The 27,704-nt window shown below is 45.7% G+C and overlaps 1 protein-coding gene across 2 annotated transcripts; it reads left to right on the top strand.

The window, feature by feature from the left end:
• Positions 1 to 4,388: 4,388 nt before the first annotated feature.
• On the top strand, positions 4,389 to 27,377 carry ASB2 (ankyrin repeat and SOCS box containing 2). Of its 2 annotated transcripts, XM_010583878.1 has the most exons (9): positions 4,389 to 4,633; positions 6,226 to 6,330; positions 11,505 to 11,671; positions 12,329 to 12,484; positions 14,434 to 14,679; positions 16,956 to 17,127; positions 22,023 to 22,584; positions 26,337 to 26,490; positions 27,241 to 27,377. In XM_010583878.1, the coding sequence occupies exons 1-9, from the start codon at positions 4,389 to 4,391 to the stop codon at positions 27,375 to 27,377; spliced, it is 1,944 nt and encodes a 647-aa protein (XP_010582180.1). The 2 variants fall into 2 exon arrangements, with proteins under 2 accessions (XP_010582180.1, XP_010582181.1); XM_010583879.1 differs by lacking the exon at positions 6,226 to 6,330.
• The last annotated feature ends 327 nt before the right edge of the window (positions 27,378 to 27,704 follow it).

The raw sequence follows: 27,704 nt of genomic DNA, 5'->3' as shown, positions 1-27,704 counted from the left end.
GTAGGGCAGAGCATCACACCCTGGCCCTGACACAAGCATTTCATTTCTAACCTTACCTTCTGGCTGCTGGATGCAGCTAAGTAACCTCTGTATGGCACAGGCCTGATTTCTATATCTAAATAAACAAAGTCTCACTGAAATCAGGATGGAAAAATTAAGAATCAGGATCAGGCCCTATGGGGAAATGATGATAAAATTAGATCCAGAAGATCTTGTCAGACTAAGCTATTAAATGGCAGCACAGGCAGCAGTACCCTAAGATGTGTTGCTGCCAAGAGAGCTCACTAGTGAAGCCATTCAGACCTGAAGGCAAAGCAGTTTCTAAGGAATAATAAGGGAACTATACCTACAGCTTTAAAAATCAGGTTCTGCTCTTACAGTAGATGCAATGTTGTGTGCTACCTGCGTGTGAGGATGGGTTCCTGGGCTGCCAGAGAAATGCAGAGGACAGCCAAACATTAAAACTTCCCCCCAAAACCTGAAGTTACGATGAACAGTAAACCCAGCATTTAACTTATAAATCTGATTCCAATACTTTAAACCTACAGTAAGCAGGCTTAGAGCAAGCAAATAAATTAAAGCTGCATTTAGAAAGATCATTTTGGCCAGATCTTACTTATCCAAACTGGTTCAAGCATTCCTAGCTGCAAAGATTGATTTTTTTTCCACACCTTCATTACAGAAGGTGGAAAATATTTAGCTTATAACACATTAGTCTAGTGGGCTTTCGTAAGGCTGTGGTTGGTAGTTCACCACTGGCCTCAGATGGGGTACCCTTAGCCCTGCTGTGCCAGCTGAGCCAGGGTAGGTCCGGGCGGCTGCAGCAGTGTCTGTTGATGCCACTGAGCTCAGCCACAGCGAAAGAAGGTTAAACTGAGTAGGTGCCCTGTGCCTCTGCAGCTTCAAACAAAAGCACCTCCAGCTGGAAGGGGAGGGTGGTGGCTCTGCCCTGCTCCGCTCGGGGCCATTGCACAGGGAACTGTAGGGAGGAGGCACTCATCGGGCCTCCTGCCAAACTCAGTCTCACCAGACAGGTCAGTCGGAGCAAGGGGAGGCAGGCGAGGGGATGCAAGAATGGCTTCAAGCCCAACTAGAACAGTCTCTGCAAGGGTTCAGGACAGCCAAGGCTGTCCCCGGCTGTCAGGACGGGCCCAAAAGCTCCGGCAGCCCCGGGATGTGACCCTCACACCGTCATCAGGGCCGTACCGGTTAGATGAGCAGAATTGAAAGCTTTCTCTATTTTGGGCCCTACGAAGTTTCTTCCTGAAGCATGAGTCAGTGGCAGGAGCTGCAGCCAACACTGTTGTTTCTGCACTCGGTGGGACTCCTGTCAAAATATTTAGATTAGTGAGGATTACCAACACGCAGGGGAGGTTCTCCCTTTTCTCTGTGAGTGGGTGGGACCCAGTTAACCCATACAAAGCATAAAAGGGTGAAATAGGAGTGATCCACAAACTGAAAATCTTCCTTTTCCATCCCTGTACCTTAACGAGGTGTGAAACAAAAGAAGGAGGGAGGGGAAGATGTCCAGAAATGGCCTTTGTACCTAGATTCATTGGGGATTTCGTGAGGCACCTAAATCAGCTAGCTCAGGTGCCAGAGTGTGGAGTCGCATTGGCAGTGGTCTCCTGTGCGGTCCTCAAAGCCCTGACTGCACACGAAAAGTCTCCGATGCCCAGCTCAGAAGCACAGTGAGGCTGGACCCACTGCCTGCTCTGCCTCCCGTGCCATCAGGATGCCAGCGGTGGGGCTGGGGAGGGTAAAGAGGAGGGATCTGTGTCCCAGGCTCCACTAGTGCAGGTCGCCCTCAGAGAGGAGCAGTTCCATCTCCACTCTTGCCTCCTCTAAAGAGTCATTGTGCATCACCTCTATTAGGAGCTTACAATCAGATCCTGCCCTCTCCACTGACTGCTTAGTTTAGGTCTCTGAGTCACCGTCAGGGCCAGGTCCCTACATTTAGGCATTGCAGTGCTGGATGCTGCAGACGAGACCTCTGACTCCAGCCCGTGGATTTCACACATCGGCAGCGCACCAGTTTACTAAGTGAGTACCTAGGCTGACGGACTATGAAAGTGCTGCCCAGCATGCCAGGAGTTGAGCAAGCCAAGCAGCAGCAGAAGCTGCTGGGAAAACAAAGCTGTGTCATGGTTCTTGGCCAGCTTCTGGCTGGAGTGCAGCCAAGGACAGGTGCTGGAGCGGCTGGGGCACCGGGTGGGCAGTGGCTCCATACGGGAGCTGTCAGTGGTTTGATGCCTGGGCCTGGTTCCTTGGGACAGCGAGGGTCATAGCAGAGCTGAGGCACACCAGCTCTCACTGGAGAAGGTAACCAACAGCAGCTGTCAGAGATCTGGCTAAAAATAAAAAAAAAAAAAGAAGAAAAAACAACAAAATGGGGTTGCATTATTTACAGCAACAGAAGGTTTTATTTTGGCAGTTTTCATGGCTGTAAAATACCTCCTTTGTTGTTCAGAGTCATAATGTCAATCTGAAATCTGCTGGGCTTCCCTTTACCCTGAACTCTTCCCATTTCTTCTGGGGTGTGCTTGGAGCCTGAGGTGGCTGCTGATGTGGGAGATATCACTATTTCTGGAGTGAAAAGTTTAAATCCAAGACTTTAAGTTACTTATGGCTTGATTCAAGCTCTTCTTCAAACTATGCTAGTTGTTGTTGTTGTTGTTGTTTTTTAAATTATGGTTAAAGAAACAAACACGAGTGTCCTGACATGCATAGATATGGCTCTGGTGCCATTTGGGAGCTGCCATTTCCTCCAGTTCAGGACCGTTGGCCGTGCACGCAGCAGCAAGGAGGGCTAGAGCAGGGCACTTTCCTGGCATGAGGCTCGTGGCGTGCTGGACCCCAGTGCCATCGGCGTGGGTGTGAGTCCCTGGGAAGCCAGGCTGCCCGGGCACTCGGTGAGCTGGGGGCAGAACCCCAGCCTGCCGGAGAGAGCAGCTGCAGAGGGAGGGGGAGCTGAAGGCTCCCCTCTGTCAGCGGCGCTGGTGCGGCGGGAGGCAGGTCCCCAGCAGTGGGAGGGTGGGTGGCTCTGCCATCCCGGTGCATGGGGCTCTGCCGGGTGGCCCGGTTCAGTAGGACCCACGGCCGGGCAGGGCTGTGCGGAGCCGGAGACCGGCCCTGCTGTGGCGTCACTGGGACAAGGACTGACAGCCCCAGGGTGGGGGGAGGCAGCTTTGTCGGCAACCCCACTGGTGCACTCAGGCAGCCCCTCACCTCTCTGCACCTGGGGGACATGCCTCTACAGTCCCCTTCTGCTGGCTCCCTGTCCTCCCCTGTCCTGTCCGTGTCCTCCTGGGCAGCTTGTACACGTTGCTCCTCCCTTATTTTACATAGTTCTCGCTCAGCGCGTATAAAAAGCAAACCTATTCCCCCTTGGCTGTCATCTTCTTAAAAGAGGCAAGCTTTTCCATCTCCTCCCATGAAATAAGCCCTTGGCTCTCGAACACTGGTGGCCAGAGTGCTCTCTGGCATCCGAATGAGGTCCTGCTAGAGCATTGTACCATTTGTGGCATTAGTACTTGCCTATCACTGCTGGAAATACTGCAGAATTTTGGATTGGTTTTGCCTTTTTTTGAGTCCATGCTGCGGTGATGGTTCACAGCCATTCTGTGATTGCTGAGTGTGCTCTGATGTTTCCCCCTTATCTCATTTCCCGCTCTCAACCACCAGTTTTTAGAAAAGAGTCTGACCATAAGTCTTAAAGCTCATGACCTTGAACTTTGTTCTGTGAAGAGCAAAGAATCAGAAGTGAAACTGAGCATTGTCATGTTGCCCTCCTAGCTGAGTGAAACAAAGAAAGTCACTTCAAAGAATAGCTTTGCATGTTGCTCAGGAAATCTCCAGAGAAGGTGAAAAAATTACTCCACAAAGTCTCTTTACACTTCCTGGTAGAGAACCTGCACTTGCAGAAAACCAGCAAACAGACAAGCCTTTTCCCTTAATTTTCTGCAATTAGAACAAGAAATAAAACCAAAAAAAAACCAACAAAAAGAGAAGTCCACTGCCATTCTCCTAAATAAATTAATTTCAAAGCTGTATCTCTTTAATCTTATGGGGATTTCCTTTACCTATTTTTCTCTTGAGCGTGGTAACCAGAATAAGTAGATAAAAACCTGCCTTGCTTGCAGCAGCTCTCTTCTCGTTTTTTAAACACCAGCTACATCAGTTACTTCTATGTGATAGAAAGAAGTTAGTTCATTAAGTTTACATGCAGATTTTAGCTGATAGTGTTCTCTCCCTGGTGAAGGATTTCTGAAGGGTTTTCTGGTCAGCCTAATCAAGAGGCAGAGCTGAACAAAAGCACAAGATAGTGGAGTTTCTCTCATTTTCCAGCTTTTGATGATCACAATTTCCTTTTACAGGAAAGAAAAAAAATGGCTACAACAGCAGCAAATACTCAAAGACAAACGATAGGCTCTGAGGAATACAGCCTGTACAGTAGCTTGAGTGAAGACGAGCTTATAAAGATGGCCATCCAGCAGAGCTTGGAAGAGGACCCCACGGGTCAGCCAGCTGCCCAGAGCCACCAGAAGTCGATGGTGGCAGGTCCCGGTGAGGCGGCCACCCCCAGCCATGCCAGCAGCCACAACCCGCCCTACCACATCTACCCTTGGCAAAGGTGAGTGAGCACCTGCCTAAGCTGCGCCGTCCCAATGAACACCCTGCCTGGGAAGAGAAAAACACTTTCCCCTGTCAAAACACGTGCTTTCTAATTAGCTTTGCCAAGCGGCTGCTCTGCAAGTCTGTCATTAGTTTGAAAGCCAGAGTCTGCTATAAATCCAATGAGGTCAACAATTTACGCCCTCACAGCAAAATGAGAATTTGCTTTATGTTGCCTGTGTCAAGCAACAAATAAAATAAGAAAAGGGGCACTGCTACAAGCCTTCCTGAACGACAGAAGCCCTGCCGAAGCCAGCAGCTCCTTTCCCCCACGGGGGCACACTGTACGCCGAGCTTAGGTTTCACCAGAGAGGGAGCAAAGCGTTTGTTATGGGAAAACATAGGAGAGAGGCCAAAAATAGGTATGTAAAACAGTGTGAGCTGGCTACCTTTTAGATACTGCAGTCTTTAAAGGATGTAGCTATTTCAGATCAAAGTCTGACCTCAAGCACACCACTCTCAGCCAAGAGCGGCTCCAGACATGAAGCGTGGCGGCATCCCCCTCCCCGGCGATGCTGGGCTGTGGGTTACAGAGACCCACTCACAGTTTCAAACCCAGACATTGTTCTCCTTTCATTTTTAAAAGGCAGATTTCTCAAGGGGGGAGGGAAGAGCTCACAAAGTCACCCCAAACCCAAGGAAAAGTACCCTTTTAAACTAGCTTTTTTTTAATAAGCTGGGAGTAGCTGAAGTTTTGTTCTTCCTTCTTTCTCATAACTCCACCATCCTCTGATGCCTCACTCATTACCACCTGTGATTGTTTGGTTTCCAAGGCTGGGAAACTGGGGAAAATTTGATGAGCAGTAAGCGTGTTTCATAGCTGCGGAATCAGGATGCCGTACAGCAGGCAGTCCAGCTCCCACCAAAGGTCGCGTCTTCTCAGTGTCATTACTGTGCACTCGTACTGTCAGCTCTGCCACGGGGACATGATGCAGGGGAGAATAAGGGCTCCCCTGTCCGCTTGGTCCTGTCCTCCTTGGGGATCCTTTGACAGCTGCTATTTTGGCAAAAGGCAGCATCTGCAGCTCCGTGCATTAACCTGTCCTGCCTTTGCCTCAGCCCAGCAGCTTTTGACCTCCCACTGGAGGGAAACCTTTGCAGCTTGTAGCTCCAGATCTGTAGCATTGCTGAACTCTTCTGCCACCTGGGAGAGCCGAGCTGGAAACGGAGCCGGCACCCGGGGGCCCTGGGTCTTCCTCCACCCCTGCCCCCGACCTGCTTGCGTAGCACTTCGGAGGTGGTGAATGTCACCTCATCTCGCCTCGTGCCTGCTTCCTGTGCGGTGGTGGTAGGGTTAACCTCACTGTTGTCTTATATGGTCATTTGAATCCCCTGACGCTTCCTCAGAGGGCCAAAAATAATCTCGAGCCGAGCGAGCAGCTGAATACAGCGCAGAGCAAGCCGTGGCCATCTGCTTTTATTCAAAGCCCTGACCGGCAGGCTTCCTCGCTCCGTCTCTGTGGATGTGTGTCTCTGTTTCTGCCTCAACATGACCTGTTTCTCCTATTCGGAGTATTTCTCTTTATTTCATTCATGTCATCGCCACTCCAGATTGGCGGCCCAGCCGAGAGGCCGCACTCAGCCGTCCAGCTCGGGGGCAGCCTGGGGGGTCAGGCGAAGGTACGACGGCAGCCTGTTCAGCACATCCCAGTCCGTGTAAGTGCCTCCCTCTCCCTCTCCCGCTTTCCCCCGCGGTCAAAACAAGCCTTGCTACCCACTCTCCCCCGAGCCAGCTCTTCTGGGTGGCGATGGTGTCTGGTGGGGGGACATGGCGGTGTTCAACTGGAGGAGGTCTTGCTGATACCTGCACTGCACCCTTGCTGCCTTCCTGCTCTTACTTCTGACTTGCCAGCTGCCCTGGACCATGCCCAGGCTCTTGTGGGTGACCCACCTCAAACCTGCCTTGTTCTCTTCTCCCCCTTCATCCCTCTCCATCCCTCCAGTGCACATGTCCTGGGGACTCTGGGTCATTTGGTAGCTCTGAGGCGACAAGGACAGCAGGGAAGGGATGCCTGCACTGTGGTTTATTTATGCACGCTGGCTCCCTTATCAAGACAGTAGATGAGGCAGGCAGATGCTGATAGTAACTGCATTGGTATTGAGTTCACGGTTCAACATTGGGGAAGAGTGGGGAAAACAAACATTGTATCGCAATATATAAACAGGGTGAGAAAGTCCATTCCTTCAAAGTAAATATTTTATAAATGCTCCCAAGATGCTGTGCCTGTTACCAGCAATACCTGCACTGTCCTACCACACTGAGGAGGGCTGCTGGGGAGCCGTACCACATCTTACCTGCCCAAGGAGGAAACCAGCTTGACTGACTTTGACCCTCCTGGCCACGTTTTGCTGTCGGCAGAGACCGTAAATAAGCTTAGGTGAACAGTCATGGATGAGGAAAGCAAACAGGCAAGGGGGTGGCCCGAGCTCTGCCCCAGTGCCTGTGCATAGTGGAAATGTCTGGACCATGATGGGTTTATTACAGCCCTCTGCGGGGCAGAGTAGATGCATGTACCTGCCTTCAGCTATCAGATGAAGAGAGGAAAAGTGCTGTGGGCAGCACTTCTCTGTGTCCTGCAGAAAACTCTTCCCTGCCTTTTTTATCTACCTAGTTCAAATCCACTTTGTTTTATCCATCTTGCAAGTCCCTCCCTGCATGCATGGTTGCAGTGACTACTCCTCCACCACTCTTCTTCCTTTCATCCTTCACCCAGCTCTACAATCTCCCCCACCTCACCCTGCACCCTGCTTGATCCAGGCTCTGTCCCTGGCTCTCCACTGACATTGGACTCCCTGATATTGTGAAAATCTTTCTGCTGAAACATGAAGCCTCCCTCATCCCTGTCACCTGCCAGCTCCCCTTAGCCACACTGAAATCACATCCTCTCATTAAGTGCTCTGCACACTCTGCTGCTCTGGGGGCAATGACTGGAGGACAGGCTTTTCTTCTGCATCGCTTAGCTCCATAGAGTTCAGTCCACAAGAAGGCTGGGATAAGGCTGATAAGCTAGCCCTCCTCTGCTGCCAGGTGAGAGCAAAAAGGTGGCTGGGAAGCCACAGGAAAGCATGATGCGTGACTGTTTCATAGCCCTGGTCTCAGAGCCAGGCAGGGATGATAGTTGGCTTCACCTGGGGAGATGTTGTTCCTTCATGCTGCCTGCATCTCACCAGGCTGCCAGGAAAAGAAGGAGCTTCCTGAACCTTTCTGCATTCTGCTGAACCTCTTCTCCAGCACTTAGAGTTGACCCCCCCATACATCTCATCTGCAATGAGTATTTATTGTATTGGCTACTGGCCTTTGAAATGCAGTAATTCTTTTGATTCGCCTATAAGGTTAAGATTTCATCAGATCTTCAGTCTTCCTCCATAGTTTTAATACTTGTTTTTTCTGTATCTGATGAAATCCAGGCAGCAGAATGTGTTGGTTTTTTATAACGGCCTACTACGAGCCAGGCAGAAAACAAGGATTTCACATGGAGATTCATTAAACTTTCTGTACTGATCTGGAATTTGCTTGGCTACAGCATCTACAGCCTGGTCCAGCAAACCCCCTCATCTTACTCAGGAATCATTTAAGGTCAAGGATCCCGACAGAAGTTCGTTTCATTCAACATCTGAGGGCTTAAGCAGAATAGTAACTGATTCTTCACACATTTTTAACCCTACCACAGACCCGAGGTACCCTCTGCTTTCACTGAGGTCTCAGGTAATGTGATTCACCTTGCATTTGCTGTGTGCCAGCCCCATGCACAGACTCCTGCCGTGGCCCACCTGGCATGCAGTAACTCATTAAGCGCTGGTAACTCTGTTGTGTGCCCAAATCCTGAGGTCAAAGTAAGCAGTCCCGCATGTGTAACATGAACCCTTGCACAGAACAACAGATGGCTTCAGCAGCCTTGTGCCAGAGGCTTTTAAAGACAAAGATTCCCGACCTCCTCGTCCTCCTCCTCTTCCAGCCAAACATGCCAATTATTACTGTTAACTGACTTCAACAAAAAGCTCAATTTCAAATGCCTATCTAAAAATCTATTATCTATACAAAACTAGCAATTTTAGGTTTAGTCCCTAGGGTACTCTAAATAGTATGGAGATACAGCCCGTGTCCCTAGGACCTCAGTCCAGCAGTTATCAGAAGATCAGTTGATTCCTCCTGGGTGGGCTCTGGCCAGGCAGGCAGCTGCCTGCTCTAGCTGTTATCTCCTCAGGCAAAATGCCTGGCTTTGTCCCCCCTATCTCCCCCCATTCAAGTGTTGCTATTTTTGTGACTTCTATCTTGAGATCATTGCTTCCAGCTATAGAGAAGGAGCAAGTGGCACTAAGTACTTTTTCACCTGGGAAATGGTGTCTTTTCCCATTCCTTGCCACGCGTGTTGTGTTTACCTGTTCCTCTCCAGGCCCTGAGTTTATCATCAGAGAAGTAGCTTGGTGACTTTTCTTTCAGTGCTAATATCAGTGTTTATGGCACAGATTGGGTACCTCTGGGCAAGCTGAAATGAATAATGCCTGTGTGAGTTCCAGGCTGTTGGTTTGTCCAGCCCCTGCCAGGCAAGGAAATCCTGTGCTGCTCCTGTAACTTGCACTAAATGCAGAGGTTGTACCAACGATCTGCTTTTTGAAGACTCCTGTGCTGAGCTGCCCATGTTTTTCTGTCTCTGATCTCACTCTGTTGTGGCATTTTCGACCTTCTGTCATAACGAGAGTTTCTGGTTGTTCCTATTGTCACTGCCCTGCGTGACCTTCATCACATGTTTTACTCCTACCCTGGTGATGCTAATAGTCTCTCTGAGACACGCACCTTCCTCCCCAGTCTGTCTGCCTTCAAGGCTGCAAGATTTTCTCTTCAGAGTTAGTTCAAACCACAAACTCTCCTGTTTTCAACATCCTCTTCTTCTCTGTCTCTGAAAATACAGCCCACGTTCATTTTTTGCAAGTCCCCGTTAGAACTGGGAAAATGCTCCTTCCTTTGCGGTGTTCGCTGTCCTGGAGCTTAGCCATTTGGTGCCCCAGAATAAGGAAGCAGTGACTGCCTTCTCTCAGCACAGCTCAGCAGGAGCACGAACAGATGCTAGCGCTGAGGTGCACAGCACACCACCATCCACAGAGCCGCCGTCCGTCACGGGCAAGGATCCTGCCTGCATCGGCTGCGGGGTACCAGCTCCCAGGTTCCGCTGCGCTGTCGGCAGTCTCCGCCGGGGTGGAAGGAGGCAGGCAGGCCCTGCCGCGGGCACCTCTCATCGGCCGTACGGTGACCGTCAGGCAGCCCTGTGACTCCTGCCATGCGGGGAGTCCCACAGCAGCTCTCGCTGTTGCTCTGCAGAAGGACTGGTGTGCCCGGGTCAGCCCTGCTCTGCCATTGCTCTCACAGAGCTTGGAGAAGTGGGTTGCTGTCCAGACTGGGCGGAATGCTTGCCTGGCAAAGGGAAGGCTTGTCAGAGCAGATCTCGCTTGTAGGCTGCTCGTTGCGTCTCACTTGCAGGTGGCATGGAGCACACTTTGTGCTTTTTGTCGATTTTCACGGCAAGCCTCTTCTTGAAAGCTTCAGAATTAGGTAGCGCCAAAAAAAGATGACTTTCATGTTATTTTTGTTTTCTCTGGTAAACACTGAAATGCTGCTTTAACACTTTTCAGTGATTCTACACATTTCAATGACTTTCTACTCCAAAGAGGCTTTAAAATATTCTCTCCTTCCCTCCCTCCTATTTTTTCATTCCTTTTGCTCCTTGCGCCTACAAGTTACTTGGCCCTGTGGAGCCTGACAGTGGTTTGCTGGGTTCAAATGAGCCGGAACAGGAACCACTTCACAGCTTGGCACCAGGTCCCGGTTGTGGTTCCAGAGGCCCCCGACTGTTGCAGTTACCTGGGGAACTGCTCACTTGGCTAAGAGGTTTGCAAGAGTGGACTTGTCAGCAAAGCTAGTGGGTCTGCTCCCAAGCAGGCTTCTAAAGACCAGATTTTCAGAAGTGTCCAGCACCTAATATGTCTTACTGGGACACCAAAGACACATTTTTGAAGGTCTATAAAGTCCGAAGTGGTTATCATTTCTGAAAATTTGAGTACTTGATGCTGAAGTAACAGCTGGGTATCTCTGGGGCATCGTCATGAAAAGCAGCTCAGAATTTCATTTGGGTGGGTGGATTTTTTTTTTTTAATCCTCCTTGGCTGAAGAAAGGAGAGCTCAGACCAATACCCTAATGTTCACATGGTCTAAACACAGTTCTCCCTTCTTCATAACTGGGCCAGCTAACTTCTGAAAACAGGCTTGTGTAAAAGAAATAGGAAGTATCTTTAAAATACAAGAATAAGATTTATTGAGAATTTCTGCTTTAGGGCTAAGCCACCTGCAAATCAAATTTAAAATTTTCTTCAGGTATGAACAGGGGCAATTCTCTTCAAAGCTGATCTTTTTTAAGAGATGTCATATGGAAACATCTTGCTACATGATACAGCAAATGGCAGGGTAATGTAATTATCACAAACATGGACACTCAGAGCAGTGTACAGAGGAAGGATAGAGCTAGTCTCCCCCAACTCCAGATATCTAAAATAAAAGTGTTTATGTCGGAGATTAGTCACACCTACACTTTCCTTACACTCCAAGGAGAGAGCTCAGCACCTCCAGACAATGATTCTTCTGATCTGTTGTGAATGGCCAAATTAGAGAAGACAAATTTTACCTCTACAAGTCCTGTAGCAAGACATGTTAGGGCCACAAATACTCATTATATACACTGTACGCATTCACTGTTTTGACCAAATGATAGAGTGATGTTGCTGCAAAAGCTTCCCAGTAATGAAGGAAGCAGTAATCAAGTTTTAATCTTGTTTTGAAGAGAGCTTGACCCTGTAGTGGCAGCAATCAAGGATGGAGATGAAAATGCAGTATGCAACATGATGAAATCAGGAAAAGACCTTTCTGAACCTAATAAGGATGGCTGGATACCCCTCCACGAAGCTGCGTACTATGGCCAAGTGGGTTGCCTGAGTCTGTTGCAAAAAGGTCAGTGAAGTTAAAACTAACTAATTACAGAAGGGAGAAGAATAATATGAATAAACTGAAAAGCAGAATTAGCAGCAGCCCAATCCTGGTCTGGGACTGTGTGTGAAGCTTTTTTTCAACCTCTGAGTGGAGGTTAATTTCACCTTCTCTTTGAGAACAGCTTTCCAGACTGAGGCCTTTAAAAGTTAGGATCTTCAGGAGAAAGCGATACCTGGAGAGATCTTGCCAAGCCCTGGATTTCCCACAGTAAAGCCTTATAGCTGAGCTCTCGGCTGTTGTGAACTGCTTGGCTGCCACAGCTGACAGCAATTACCGCACTTCCACTACCTGGAGATCCAGCCCAGCACCTCTTTGCTGGTGCCTGAAGGTGGTTAACTGCTGTAGTTTGTTTTCAGACTGCTACTGAAGAGCAGTTACTCAACAACTTTCTGCATCACTAGTGGCCATAGCATAATGTTTTAATCTAAGCCAGTGAGTGATTTAGATCCTTAATCTGAGTTATAGTAACTTTATAGTACTTTGCTCATGGAAAAGGAAAAGAAAAGAAATAAACAACAAAAACTTACTTAAAACTCCCAAGATTTTGAAAGATGGTGATGCTGCAGATACTTGTGCACCACATGTCATAATGACTTTGGGCTTGCCGTTTCTTCACAGCATACCCCGGCACAATCGACCAGCGCACCCTCAATGAGGAGACGGCTCTCTACCTGGCCACCAGCCGGGGCAACCTGGACTGCCTGCTCGCCCTGCTGCAGGCTGGGGCTGAGCCTGACATCTCCAACAAGGCCAGAGAAACACCGCTCTACAAAGGTGAGTGGCTGCTTTTCCAGGGGTGCTGAGCTCTTCTGGCACCACCAAGGCAGCGCAGCAGGATCGCTTGTGATGTGGGGCTGAAACTCAGCAGTTGGCTCTCATTTTCTACCTCCCTCCAGTAGTTCTCTGTCTCCTTTGCCTGACCTGCCATGCCACGGCCTCACTTCTCATCCACATCAGAGTCAGGATTAGTGGCTGCCCTGCAGGGTGCAGGCTGCGATGCGGTGCTGAGGGTGAGGTGTGCGATGCCTAGTAGGGCCCTTAGCACAGGGTGTCTGCACAATGTCCCAAACTTACAGAAATCTGGATAGGACAGGAATGAGGGTGCTTTTCTAAACAGTAGGACCTAAGTAGGACCTGTTAGATGTGGGAGCACCATAACTGTAGACATGCCAGTGATTCATATACTGTCTGGGCCAGGCCAGGCAGTGTGCTATGGGAGATGCAGAAAGTTATAACCAATTCAGTGAGGTAGATAAAGCGTTCAACGTGGACATACTATGTTGCTGCTGGTCACAGAGAACACTTTCTTTGGCAGAACAGCATCATGCCCATGAAAGATTCAGAGAAGGAGATGATCTCTCAAGCCTTCATCTCCATCCCCCTGTGACTGACTGCTCCTGCCATGACTATTTTTAGCACTCTAAAACATTAAAAAGCGCATATTACTGGCTAAAACAGTAATCTTGCCTCCAACTTTTAAAATGCTTTCATTTTACAATTCTGGCTTATAGTCTGCTAAAGGAAAGCTGTTCAACTCTGCATTAAACACACAGTAGTGGTGGTACTAGTAGAGCTCTTAGTAATAATAATAACAACAACAATATGAAAGCACACTTTAGCCAGAGAAAAACTGTTATTAAGAATGTTCTAGTCTTGATGCAAAATCTTCTGGTCTATCCTCCAACAAAAAAAGACTGAAAAAATTATCGTAACAAATCTGTTATCCCTAGTATGTAAGTAAATTAAACTCTATGCATGCTATGCATAGGTGATTAAGGAAGTGTCTAATCACATAGTTGCTTTCAGTACACGTGAGTGACACGTGTGTGGGAGAGGAAGCCATGGAGATATTCCAAGGGAAGAATCAAAACCAAAAGGTGGGACCTCTGTGATAAAAATACACTATTATTTGAAAGAAAAAACCCAATTGCTATGGAATGTGCTGGCCTCTCTTTCTGTACATTGTATAACCAATGCTAATTGGGGTTGGTAAATGTAAATATTGTAGGTACCTTTGTTTTGGGGTCCCACTGTAAAGGTGTGTAAGAAGCGTCATGATTTGGGATTCAAAAAGCAATGGGACAAATTGGTAGAGTAAAAACCAACAAAATACTATTAATTATCAAGAAAATATCTTTATCTCAGGATGGTCCTGAACTATAAATTGTTGCAGGCTGAGAAAGTGCTACTGACTCACACCATTGCTGTTTTCTAAGGATCCTTTTCTGGCCACTGGCGGTTTGAGCTTTTTTATTTTCTTGTCTATAGAGAGCTTTATCTGCATTCCAGGGCAGTAAGATACAGAGCCAGTTTGCACAGAAATTGGAAAGAATGTGTTCAGGTCACGTGATTTCTGTAACATGTTTGTTCTTCATACATTATCTCCCGCACCTTGTCACCTCCCTGTGTCAGTGTGGTGTCCAGTTGGCACAAACGGGCTGGGCTGGATTCCCTTCCATACCAGGCTTTGCACAAGTCCTGCACAGGGCACAGCCTCCTCCAGGCCCCCGTTGAAGACTGGCTTCACTGCCACATCCTTTACAAGCCCCAGACAGCGTCATTTGGCAACAGCCTTGGCCCTCGCATTGACTTAGATGGATCTTTGGTCTTACTCACTATGGCCTAGTTGTATTATATTGCCTTATGCTACATGAAATGGATACCACAACACCCAGAATCTTTTCAAAAGCATGTCCTAATCACTTCCCTTTTTTCCAAAACAGCTTGTGAGCGTAAGAATGCAGAGGCTGCGAGACTCTTGGTACAGTACAATGCTGATACCAACCATCGTTGCAATCGAGGATGGACTGCTCTCCATGAGGCTGTCTCCCGAAATGACCTGGAGATTATTGATATCCTTGTGAAAGGGGGTGCCAAGATAGAGTCTGCAAACGCCTATGGGATCACTTCTTTATTTGTGGCAGCTGAGAGTGGGCAGTTGGAAGCTTTGCGATACCTCGCCAAATGTGGTGAGTACAGTTGTGCCGTTACATGCCTTTACTCATTTAATTCTTAATATTTCAAAGTTCCCATTAATTCTCCCTGGCTCAGTTTTTCTGTCTCTGGAGGCAAGGCCTAGCCTGCAGAGGTGCTGAAACCCTGTTGCTCCAGATGGCTGAATTGTGTAGGGTCTTTCAGAGAGCATGGTCTAGACACATGCGCTTCTTCAGCATTCTTTCATGGTCGCCTACTTTGGGAAGTAATATAGCGCGCTCTAATTGCATTGCCTGACAGCTTCCAAAACCCATATTGCTGCACACATGTAGCCTAATCAGTCATAAAAGACAACTGTAGGTGGTAATAGATGGCAGAAGTTGAATATTAGCCAACCCCATCTGCTCATGAACATGTGCAGTGATGGGCAAGGTTAGCTCTCCTCTACTAGTGAATCCTGCTGAAAATAGATAAAGTACCATTGTATAGTCAATGGATTTACACCAAGGGGAAGCAGACTCAGTCTCCCCACATGTATATGTTCAAACATATAAACAGAGTGAATTTGATTCTAGTTTACACTAAATCTACCTTTTACTGCTCTGCTTATATAAAACAGCTTTACAATAAGCACAACATAGTTTACTACTATTCTGAGGCATATTTTATTTTCACTGTGGGCTAATATCTTCAATGTAGGTAAGAGCTGGGTCCTGCACTTGTGAAACAAGAGCTAAACAGTGATGAAGATAAGAAAAACTTCTGAAGCAGTTAGTATGGCTAAGAAAGATATGAGAGTTGGGGAACAAAGATGTGTTCTGCTGCCCAGCTAGCATTGTCAAGTCAGTTTTATATGACCAGTTAGTCCATGATAGCGCCTACAATTTTAGAAACTAAGCCAGAATGTGATTTGTGTTTCAACTTAAATAGATATTAGGATTTCCTTAAAGTTTAATTTTGAGAAAAATACACAGGAGAAAATCCAATAAAACTGTCCAGTTGTTGCAAGCCCTGAAAAGCTCCTCTGAGAGTCCCAGGAATGATATCACTGCATTGTTTATGATGAGCAATGTTCATCATAAAAAGGGTTTCTTTCTCATTTCTTTTTCATTAGGAACATAGTCCTGTGTTATGTTTTGTCACTGCAACTCTCCTGATGTTTCCAGCTACAACATCTTCAAAGGGCCAAACACAACACAGATGTTTCAGTTTGGAGTGAGAGCACAGGGAAATATTCTCTTTGGCAGGGAGTTTTCATGATCAAACGGGAGACTCATTGGCTTCTTTATTGGAGTTTAGAAGCAAAACTCCAGTGAATTGTCATTCCCATTTAGGATACACATAGAGCAGCCTTCCTGAGGACAGCACAGCACAGTATACTACAGCTGAAATCCAGGCTTTCAGGCCTTATATATCTAGCACAGAAAAAGCAAGATTCCACATTGTTTGTGGCCAAAAAGTATGAGGTCTTGGTTTATTCTTTCATGTTGTTTATTAAGCTAAACACATGCTAGAGCTCAAGAAAAAATGCCCCAAATAATCTAGTAGCCTATTAATAATATTTATCTTTTTTGGGGGTAAAACTTACCACTCGGAGCTTAATTTGAACCCTCATGAAGTGAAGAGATATGGCTTCAGGTGCTGAGTTTTGAAATGAAATATTCATTGACTAAGGCATGCCCAAATAAAAACTGATTAGAATTGTTGCTTGGTACCATGCAGATGTCATGTTATAGACTCCTATTTTAGCCTGGATGTGTACTAAAATTAAAGTATAAATAGTATAAATGTACTTATAGTGTGAATATATAGAGTATAAATAATATGTATAAATGTAAATATATATCATAAATACGTAACCATAGAATTTTGAAGAGCACCTATTGAGATCATCTAGTCCAAACTCCTGCTCAGGAATAGTGTATATACATAGTGTAAACACATAAATACTAATGGAATTATTGTGTCTAAAGAAAAGGCCATGCTATATAAAGAGCAGAACATTTTAAAGTTTTTTGCCTTTGAGCTACAGCTGAATGGAGCCTGGATTCATGATTGGGAGCTAATGGTTGCCACCCACATTAAACTCTCCCTCATAAAATTCACATCATATTAAAAGCCAGTGGAAATCTATGATATAACTGCATATAACTAATATGACTATTTGACCTCTGATATGACCTCATTCACATCCCCATCCAGCACATTTTGTAGCTCCGGTGTTACGGAGATGTACGTGTTCATTCAAAGTATGTTCCTTCCATCTGATTTTAACCTTCTGGTGCTACAAAGATTTTTTCTTCCTTCCTAGGTGCTGATATAAATACTCAAGCCAGTGATAAGGCCTCTGCTCTTTATGAAGCCTGTAAGAATGGACATGTACCTATTGTGGAGTTTCTTTTGTCCCAAGGAGCAGATGCTAACAAAGCCAATAAGGATGGCCTGTTACCTCTTCACATAGCAGCCAAAAAAGGGATATGCGAGTAAGTTTTAGTTAATTTCATAGTTTCATCTTTTAGACAAGAATCCAAAGTCCTTATGAAAAAGAGAATGTAATGTCCCAGATCTAATTCTGAGCATTGTGATCAAGGGAGCTGCCAGCTGAGAACTGGGCTTTCCACTTGCAAAGCTCGGGTTGAAAATTATAAACTGAAGAGTGTGTTTGCAGGTTGGGATGTGGTGGGATGGGGTGAGCAGGAGTGTAGGGTGCAAGATTCCTTTAGCTTTGCTAAAATATCACCTATTACAGCTAAATAACCTCATGTATCTTGGAAGCGGATTGAACTGAGCTCCACAAAACATGCTTGAGATGGAATAAAAAACCGTGTGTGTGTGTTTTGGCGGGGGGGGGGGCTTAGTCCTCAATAGCTATTGCAGCCTACTTTGCAATCATTTTCCTATGTGAGCCCACTGTAATTCTTTTGCACAAGTGGAACATGCTGCATTCATCTCTGGTGTGTTCAGGTTTTATTAACAATAATTCAGATGCTGACAGCGGGAAGTGGTCAAGTGAATCTCTAGGGCATTAGTGAGATTGTTGCTAGAATATGGTGTCCAGTTCTGGTATCCTCCCTTTCAGAAACCTTTCAGGAAATTGGAAAGGCTTCAGAAAAGAAGTACAAGAATTACTCAAGGTCTGGAAAATATACTTTATTAGTGAGTGATTAAATGACTCTTAAATGTAACAGACATATGCGTAAAAAGATCCAGTGGTTTGTTTCTGAAATGAAATGTGTTTGGGATAGACCTGAGCACATTCTTTAAACTGTGAGAAAAGTAACTAATGGGAAAAATAATCAGGAATTGGGTAGATTTAACAGTGCTCTGAAGTAGAGGTGTTTATAGGAGGGGGAGAAACGCTGCAGCCTGTGATAAAGGATACCAATTTAGAAGATGCTGTCTAGGGATGGGATTGTTGCACCGTTGTATAGTGTTTACCTAGCTCTTTCAAGACCTGGGACATTGCAGCAAGCTTCTGAGCCTGAACTCCTTAGCATTTATTTCTGATCCTAGGGCAAGTTTTATCTCCTGCCTTTAACCCCTTGCTGCTGGAAGGGTGAGTGGCCCACAGCTATTTTTGCAAAACACAGTCACACCTTGCAGTGACAGACCCTTTTGGTGACCGTAATGAACTCTTCTGACTGTCACAGTTTCTAACAAAATCCCTTCCAGCAATAGTCAAAGGAGAGAGTATATCCAACTGCAAAGACTGTTTCTGGATAGTAAAGCTATATCTTTACAGATAACTGCTAGAGCGGATTCTTATATATTTCACAGTGTCTGAGGAATGAAAACTTGACAGCACTACACATTTCCATAGCATCTTTTATCCTAGTGTTTAGGTCTGCTTGGGAGTCCCAATTAAGCTTCTCAAATCACTTTGATAGACCTGAGGATATTCATTTTCTGTAGTTGGAGTAGGCCTGCTTCTTTGTGCAAGCTGTGTGTTCTAAAGGACAGCCCAGTGTGAGTTTATGTAATGGGTTTATAAGCTTATGGCAAGTACATGAATACCCCACGTAGACTAATGCAGGCACGATTCAGAATTTTCTCTGGGGTTTAAATTACAAAGATATTTTCTTGAAAACAAACACATTTAAATGAGAAATGTGCCAGAGACAGAACCCAGCTCCAGTTGCTCACTTTCAGAAAAGTTTGTCTGAAAGCAGAGTAAGTTGATCTGAGTCCAATTTGTGTACAGAGTCTGAACCAGCTCTCTGAATCTTTTCCTCCCCTCAATAGTTCCACACCCCAACCTGAAAAGAAATTTACGTGGAAACTCTGCAGTCCATCCCCATGTTACGAAAGAAAGGGCCTGATTCAGATCTCACATCTATTATTCCCAACACCCAGCAGCATTCAGACCAGAATTCAGTCCAAACTCCGAGTTCCTTCACTTGTAAAAGCCTGAGCACAAATTTTGTGCACAACCACTGCAAACTAAGTGCAAAAGAAAGAAAAAAGAAAAAGATCTTATCTTATAAATATTTATGTAAATGACAAAGCTTTAGCCCAATTGGCTGATCATTCTTATTCCTTTTGGTATTCAGTAAAATAACACCCTTCACGGTGACCTCTCTTTGTATTCCTGCAGATTTAATACGTAATTCTGCAGGAATTCCACGCCTCAACTTTTTGCCAGAGCACGAAGGCTCCCTACCATCAAAAAGCCAAGAATGTGGTCCCAAGGCTCAACTGTCAACTCTTGTTGCTTGGTGTTTGTTTATTTTAAATGACACCTTGTCAATACTGACCTGAAATTCATAAAGGTCATCTCATCAGCTGTAAGATGATCGCAAGCAGTCATTTAACTCCTTCCCCCTCGGAACTGAGATGCTGAGAAGGGAAGACTTTGTGTAGTGTGGGCAGATTTATTAAGTAAATACAAGCCATTAAACTCTTGGCACGCTCATACTAGGGATGCTCTGCCTCCCTCTCCGTATAATTTCTAACAAATAGAAATCACAGAAGCAAGCATTGGGGGTAAGGGGAAACTTGGCAATATTTCCAAACTGTATGTGAAGCTCAGCCCTTTGACAGGCACGTGATGTAGTCTGGTTGTCTGGTCCTGGCTGCCTTCACTTGAGCTGCCTTCTCCCTCTAGACAGACAGGAAAGACTGCAGATGTGGAGGCACCATATTACTGAACCATCCCACTTTGGAGGATGAGGAAGAGAGACAAGTTCAAGCTACAAAATTAAACTCTGATACAAATTTGGTGCTTCCTGCTTTTCCTCCCAAAATAAATCTGGGGTATAGGGAGTGTACTGAGGTCTGGGACACTGCAGCATTTCGATGCAGAGCCTCAGTGTGGCACCCCTGTGGTGAGGTTCAGGTCCCCCTCGCAGACAGAAATGATGCAGTGCCTCTTTAACTCAGATGTGAAGAGCTGGCTGAAGCACATATGCTGGAAGAAAGAACAAAACAGACCCTTAAATCTTCAAAACAGTTGATCATGGGATGACTAATGCTGGTACTTGGCATGGTGTCCTTGCAATGCTCTGTGCCCTTTTTGTTATTATGGCTCTTACAGAACATTTGCTAATGGTGGGAAGTTGCCAGCTCACCAGCACCCAAACCTCCTGCTCCCTGGTGAGCGTCACAGTGCTGGAAGATTAGTGAGGCTGCTTGGAGGAAAAAAAAAAAAAAAAAGGCGTTTGATTTCCCAAGTTATTTACATAATTTAAAAAGCCTTTTTGTTTAAAAATGAGATGTAGAAGTAACTTGGAGACACCAACAGTCCATCATGTAAATAGGAACATAATCCTGTAAAGTGTTATGCATCTTCAACTCTTATTTCAGATCCTAGGAGCGTTGGAGGCTCAGTCTTTCACAGGATCATTCAGTGCATCACAGACAAAGGTTTTCCTGAGACTAGAGCTAATATTTGGCTTAGTTCATTATGTAAATACATGTTTGAGGGCCCATTGTTGCGACCAGCCATTGCAGTCAAGCTGAAGATACGCAGCATTTTAAAGGAGACATGCTACATGGTAGGAAACTGAACTTTGTGTCTTAGGAAGAGCTGCTGACTGCTTGATAGAGGAGCCTGCATGGGAGGAAGAGGAGGAGAAGGTGTGCTTAGCTTGCTGGCTCCCACAAGTTCCTTTTTAGATATCCCTCTCTCCACAGGCATTATATAGGGAGCATGGGCATCTCCTGAGACAGTAGGCAGACTCAGGTTGGATGGTCCTCAGTCTCTTTCTGGAAGTAGCCTAAGGTGACTTGTCTGCATTTACAGAATCAACCTAGTGCCTTGGCTAAACCACCCAACTTTATGAGCAGGAAGTGAGGGTTTAACCCATGGGGCTGGTCATGCAGCTCCAATGACAGCAATGGAGACAAAAAAGTGATCATGGATTTACAACTGTGGGGCTCCTGTACATCATGTATTTGAACTTCACATTACATAACAAGAGCAGCTTGATTTATGTTGCTGTATTTAAGGCCACATCACACTTTCCACTAGCAATCCCTGATTACTGGGGTTGAGGACTTGGCTGTACATTTTTTCTCCCTGGGCTAAAGCATGGAAACCAGCCTGGAAAATATTTTTATTTCTTTTTCTCCCCTTTCCTAATTGTCTTTTTGGCTCCCCATGATCTGGAATGGACGTTAATAGCCCCATGGATTTGCCACAGCCAAAAGCCACACAGTGAGGGCCTCCAGGATGGGGATCAAACCAGGGTAATAACTGAATTGTAAAATGGGGCAGGGAGGCCTGGGAACTGAATATGTAGTTTTTCCTAGCTTAGTCCTGCAGAGGAAGGTTCAGTTTCACCCCCTTTCTGGTCTCAAGCCTCTTGCTGTGGCTGTGACCCACGAGGCCTGCCAATGCCTTGTGTTGGCACCCTTCTCTGCTGAGCGATAAAGCAATCCCGACGGAGGTGGGGAGATACAGCCTCTCTGCTGGCACCTCAGGCCAGAGGCTCTGCGCCTGTTCCTCCAGTCCAACCCACAGCGTGATGATGAAGGTGCAGAACATCTGGGAGATCCTGGCTGGGTGTCTGCCATTTGGGCTGTGGCACCTAAGAGAAGTTACAACAGGGTAGGTGAGTGCCAGCACATTGTCTCTTCCATTGTAACCATCCCTGTAGCTGCCATTACCTCATAGAAACTGGGTGATAATTTAAAAAAACTTGTTCCTCCATGAAAGAGGGTGTCACACAACTCACATTTTTGGCAAGGTAGGAGCACAGGGAGTTGTTGACAGGTTTCAAGTTCACACCCTGGTTTCTCTCAGAGGGAGTTGTTCCTGTGCCTGAGTTAGCAGGCTCTCTCTTATGGTTACAACCATGCGGTTACAATTTGCTGTATGGTTGTAGATCCCCTAGATCCCCTAGAGCTCATTGCTGTTCACTGACTTTCTACCTGGCAGGGTTGTCACCATGCTGATCCCTGTGACCAGCCGCACTCGCATCAAGCGTAGTGGCATCAGCCCCCTGCACTTAGCGGCTGAACGCAATAATGATGACATCTTGGAAGAGCTGATTGATGCTGGCTATGATGTCAACACCACCCTCTCCAACGAACGGTCCTGCCTTTACGAGGACAGACGCACCACCCCCCTCTATTTTGCTGTTTTTAACAACAACATCTATGCCACGGAGCTGCTGCTGCAAGCTGGAGCCAACCCCAATGTTGACCTCATTAACCCATTACTCATCTCCATCCGCCATGGCTGCCTGAAGACCATGAAACTGCTCCTTGACCATGGAGCAAACATTAATGCCTATATATCAAGCCATCCCACCACATTTCCAGCTACCATCATGTTTTCAATGAAGTACCTTTCTGTGCTGAAGTATCTCCTGGATCTGGGCTGTGACGCAGGTTCCTGTTTTGAGTGTCAGTACGGAAATGGCCTACACCCTGCATTAAATTACAGAAGGGACAGACTTAATGATCCTCAGCTGTCCAAGGAGCCAGCCATAGTACAGGTAAGCACTGCCTAGTCTACCTACAGTACTTCTGAGGACATGTCCTACCCATGTATCTTGGCAACTTTAATGTATTTTTTCTCCCAGCTTTCCTATTTTAGTTACGGAAAAAAAGGCTCAATAAGAGTCTGTGAATGTTCCAAGTCCGTGTTCAATGACAGCAGGATGGTAGGCAACAGCGGCTGTGGCCTTAGCTTGAATTTGCAGTGAATTATAGCCATCTTGACAGCCTTGCTGTCAGATCTACAGTATTCTTTTCCTCTGGACCTGAGGTGCCAGGAGTGAAGCACGTTTTCTTGACAGGCAGTGTCATACGGGTGGTAGCATATGGGCAGTAGAAACCTGCTTGGTTTATTTGCCCAGTAAGATTTGTTTTGTGTGATATGGAATTTAAGCTCCTGGTTAAATTAAAATTGTCTCGTGCTTCACTTTATGAGGGTAAACTAGTGAATGTAAATAGTTACAATTTCCAAGTCTACAGGATAAGCAGCCCTGGAGAGAGAGCGTAAATCATTGCATTAGCTATATGACTGTGCATTATACTTGAAGTTTTCAAAAGAGATTAGGAGATTTAGATGCCATGATTTCATATTTCCAAAGCCACTTACAGATTTTAGATATCCATGTCTTACATGTGTATCTTTGCAGTCCTTTCCAAAACGCAGCTGGGCTCAGCTTTCATTGAGCTGGATTTAGACTCTCAATCCCTTAAAGGACTTTGCAGAATCTCAGATTGCACATTTTTTTCTGATCTTTGTATGTTGACTCTTTCCAATGTATCTCAAATAACATCTGACCCTCCAATCAAAATCTACTACCCTTCAACATGCAACGCAACAAAGAAATTTCAGCATGGCAGTCTTTCTATTTTGCAAAGAATCAGGGAAGAAATAAATCAGCTTTTATCTAGTTTAAGTGTAGCTTTGAGGGATTCAGAAGAAAATGTCATTTAGCCCAAAGAGATGGTCACCAATCAATGCTCCTTGGTGGTGGAAAGAATAAAGGAAAACATTAAAAGATCCTAGGAAATCTTGATCTTTTCATCAGTCCTGTCTTCCAAAAGACTTTACTCTCCAGTAACATGTCTGGGAAACAAACAAACAGAAAGAAATCTTAGAAAGAGGATTGTAAGAGTCCATCAAAATAATCTCTTATCTCAAACAGATACCACTTTCTTTTGTCAAAGAAAAATCAATAAAATATATCATCTCTAGTTCTTGAATTGTGATATGGTGTAGCATGTAGAGTGAACAGAGGCCTGGAATTCCAAGGCAAGGAGAGACAGTTTGTCTGTAGCCCTCTATGGCATCCTAGCCACTCAAAACCAGTTCTGTTTTCACTTATTTAAGCACATTATTTCTCCCTGGATCTCACCTAAAACTACTTTTAGCGCCTAACAAAATATTAGGTCACTCACGGAGTCATCACCTCAAAGGTCAGACCACGTGAGGCACAGGTAGCAAAAGCTGTATAAAATTGTATCTGTGCCTAGAGAGAGACCAGTGAGGGACAAATGCATACAGAGGAAAAGCAACTCCTTCCCTCCAATATTATTTTAAATTTGCTTCTTACTGCTAGGAATTTGGCTAATAAAAGTAAGGCTTGCGTGGTATAGCTTCATTATATAGTTGTAATATGGTTTGTATTCTGAAATATAGAGGATCCTATGAAATTATAGCCTTCTCCACACAAAAGATGTGCATTTTTTATTTTCTTGTATAAGATTACATAAGCATAATAAATCTGAATGGTTAGTCCTTATACAGTGAAGACTATGAGCTACCGGAAGTGGATTTGAAAAATACATAACTATAAATCATTACTGTTGCTACTGAATTAATATGTCCTGGAGAAAGTGAACACAGAAAAATGGTTGCTGTCCCACTCCACATTTCCAGAATTGCAATGTCAAAACTGTGAACGTGGGGAGCGAAGTATCCTACTGCCGCGAGAGGGCATTCAGGGGCCTACCGAGACTGCAGGCTCAGAGCCACTTTGTCCCTGAGTCAGTCCCATTGCCTGTAGTTGCAGGTTTGCATTATTTTCTTTGTTTTGCTGTGCTTCTTTTCCTGCAACATATTTTGGAACATTTTTATTCCAGAAAATGTTTTTGTAGACTGAGCTTGTAAATAGGGAAGAAAGAAAAAGGCAGGCAAGGTCTCTGGTGGAGACAAGAAGAGGAGAGCAGTAAGATCCAGTGTTTTATTGCCCTACACATGTGTCCTTATTTAAACTCTGACAAAGTGGAGTTACTGCTTGGAGGGGGTAGTGCAGATCCCCAGTTTGCACATCCTACGGGTAACTGCATGGCAATGGCATATGCACTGGAGAATAACAGCCAGATATACTAAACCGAACTTCCTATAAGCGGTCTAGGTAGGAAACTGTGGGTTGTCCACTGGGATCCTCATGGTATTACTGTATCTAATTTTCCTGGGAAACACTACATTGTGATGCTGAGTAAAAAAAAAAAAAAAAAAGTCAGGAGAGTAGTAAACACAGTGAATGCTTTCAACTTTCAATAAAATGACCTTATAATTTTCTGCAGCTTTATTCTTTCCTAGGTGAGCTAATATAATTTTATTTCTGAGTAAGAGCATCCACACAAGAGTTTAATGCATTTTGAGCTAGGGCTTATGCATGTATAATCAAATTTGATCTAGTTACAGGAGCTTAAACTGAAAGAGGTTTAAGCTGGTGCATTTTCTTTCCTGTTTGGGATGGGCTTGGAGGGTGCTTGCAGACAGTCTCAGTGACTAAGCTGATGGATGGTGCTTAAGCCACCATGATTCAGCCGAAGGGTTCGGCCATGTGCCTGAGTTCTTATCCACACAGCGTGATTTAATTCATGTTAAACTTTCCGACTGCTCACATGCAGACCAGTCCACAGATATCTTCATCATATGCAGCACCCTAATAGAGATAGATGAAGCTGTCTGGATATAATATACGTATTTAGATTAAAGTGGGAAGAGAAGTCACTACTTTTTTGAAATGACACTGCTTAAAGTCAGGTCCTTAAGTGTTCTTCAGTATCTCCATAAGCAGCCCTCCATGCAATGGCTCTGAGTACTCTGCAGCTTGCACTGGGGGCAACAGAAAATTTGCCTGATCCAGCACTGAGTAAGGAAGTCGCCTCTGTATTAGGCCCAGGATAGTTCTCCCGTGAGCAAGTAAACTGCCTCGGATTCATCTGTGCAAAGATTTCCCCAGACTTGTTTCTAGTAAGGTGTTTGGTCCCCAAAAGCTGCAGATACTAGTGGGTTCACAAGAAGCAGGAGGTGCTGTGCTCTGCTGAATCTCCCTCCTACCCTAAGCCTCCTTTGTGCACAGTTGCCCCACAGAGCCCCTCCCAAGAAAGGAAAGGGACCCAGCACACTGGGTCACAGTGCCCTGGGTTGCACTGACCTTTCAGCAGCTCCCTCACTGGCTTGGGGCAAAGCTCCTCTGCTCTCCCATTTCTGCGGAAGTAGGACATTGAACCCTGTAAAAAATTCAGCATCCTTTCCATGCTCCAGAGCTAGGATTTCACCAGGGATTTGTGTCTTCCTGTGGTTGTGAAGAGGGGATTCTACCCTCAGTTGCAAAAAAAAGAGGCTTTAGTTGAAGTTTTCTGAAGGGAAACTGGTAATTGCCCTCACAGCTGGTAGAAGGGTGGGACCACCAAAGCTGTCAGGGCTGTTGCTATCGTTGCAGTTTCCACGCGTGCGTTCATGTCCCACTGACTGTAGTCAACCTGTTTTTCCTTGAAGTTTTGTGAAATGGTGTCTACTCCAGAGATGAGTCGCTGGGCTGGGCCGATCATCGATGTTCTCCTGGATTACGTGGGCAATGTGCAGCTCTGTTCCCGGCTCAAGGAACATATTGACAGCTATGAGGACTGGGCTGTCATTAAAGAAAAAGCAGGTATGGTCACCCAGGAGAGAACCTGGCACAAATAGTCCCACTGTTGGATTCAAAACCTCAATCACCATCTCCTCTTAGTATTCATCCCTTAAACTTGATAAGATTTCCCTACTGAAACTGAATTACATTTTGGACCAGGTATGAGGCACTAAAAATTGCTGGGGTGTCACTGACTCTGTGATGTTAAATGTACACCAGCTGTGGACCTGACCCACTGGGAATGAGCATTGCCAGTGCAGGAAGGCACATTTGGCTGCACCTGGCGTACAGTCAGATTGGGGCAGGCAGGTAGCATGACCATTTCCACAGTAGCCCAGCAGGCACCAGTGGCCTTTAAAGCCTTTACTAATATTCTGCTCTCCTAAATAGCCTTTCCCTCAGGATCCAAAGTCTTTCATAGGTATTACCAGAATTAGTTTTCTGGCAGCAAGCTAAATTTGGTACATATTACATTTATTTTCAGTGGGAAGGCTGAGTACTGTGAAGTGGCTTGTTTAAAACCTCCTAGAAAGCCCATTGCTAAGGCTAAGAGGGGATACAGCACCCCATCCTCCAGCCTATGTCATGCCTTGGAATAGATGAGCTGCCACCAATGCCAGGTGCATCATCCCTCCATTACAGAAAAGCCCCCTTTTTTTCATTCCTCTTTCTTTCTCCCATTTTCTTCTTGCCACTGACCCGGCCAAGCTGAGCTGTCCGTCTCAAGTTCAAATCTGTTCTGCTCATGTTTCTGACATGCCTGTCTTTCAGAGCCCCCACGACCTCTTTCCCATCTTTGTCGCATCAAGGTACGAAGCCTGGTTGGAAGAAACCGCATTAAACTTCTTGACACCTTGCCTCTCCCAGACAGACTGATTCGATACTTACAGCATGATTACACACAGTGACCCCAGGCACACCGGACATGCAGCGGCTTCCCAGCATGGCACCCAGCGTCATCAGCATGGCGAGGGTGCACATCATGCACCACGGGGAGGAATTGCTGCTGGCTTGGTCAAGCACCCTCCAATGACTAATCTAAGAGAAATATGCTTCTGAAGCATGAGTGAGAAGAAAATGGAGGAGACAGAGAGCTAAACATAGGACTGTTGTTAGGTTTTCCAAGAGAAAACACATATGGTTCACCTCAGAGCTTGGTCTGCAAAGAACAAGAAATGAAAGCCAACACTGAAAAATGAGTAGTGCTGAAGCAAGTATCAGTGAGGAATTCAAAG

The sequence above is a fragment of the Haliaeetus leucocephalus genome, unplaced genomic scaffold (assembly GCF_000737465.1).
Source record: "Haliaeetus leucocephalus isolate CR32 unplaced genomic scaffold, Haliaeetus_leucocephalus-4.0 Scaffold932, whole genome shotgun sequence".
Taxonomy (NCBI): domain Eukaryota; kingdom Metazoa; phylum Chordata; class Aves; order Accipitriformes; family Accipitridae; genus Haliaeetus; species Haliaeetus leucocephalus.
Note: the sequence above shows the minus strand (reverse complement) of the source record. Positions and strands in the feature narration are given on the sequence as shown.

Coding starts and splice junctions, on each gene's coding strand:
- ASB2 (XM_010583878.1), top strand. CDS start 4,389: ATGGCTACAACAGCAGCAAATACTCAAAGACAAACGATAGGCTCTGAG. Junction 6,331..11,504: donor TTCAGCACATCCCAGTCCGT/GTAAGTGCCTCC, acceptor CTTGTTTTGAAG/AGAGCTTGACCCTGTAGTGG. Junction 14,680..16,955: donor GCGATACCTCGCCAAATGTG/GTGAGTACAGTT, acceptor CTTCCTTCCTAG/GTGCTGATATAAATACTCAA.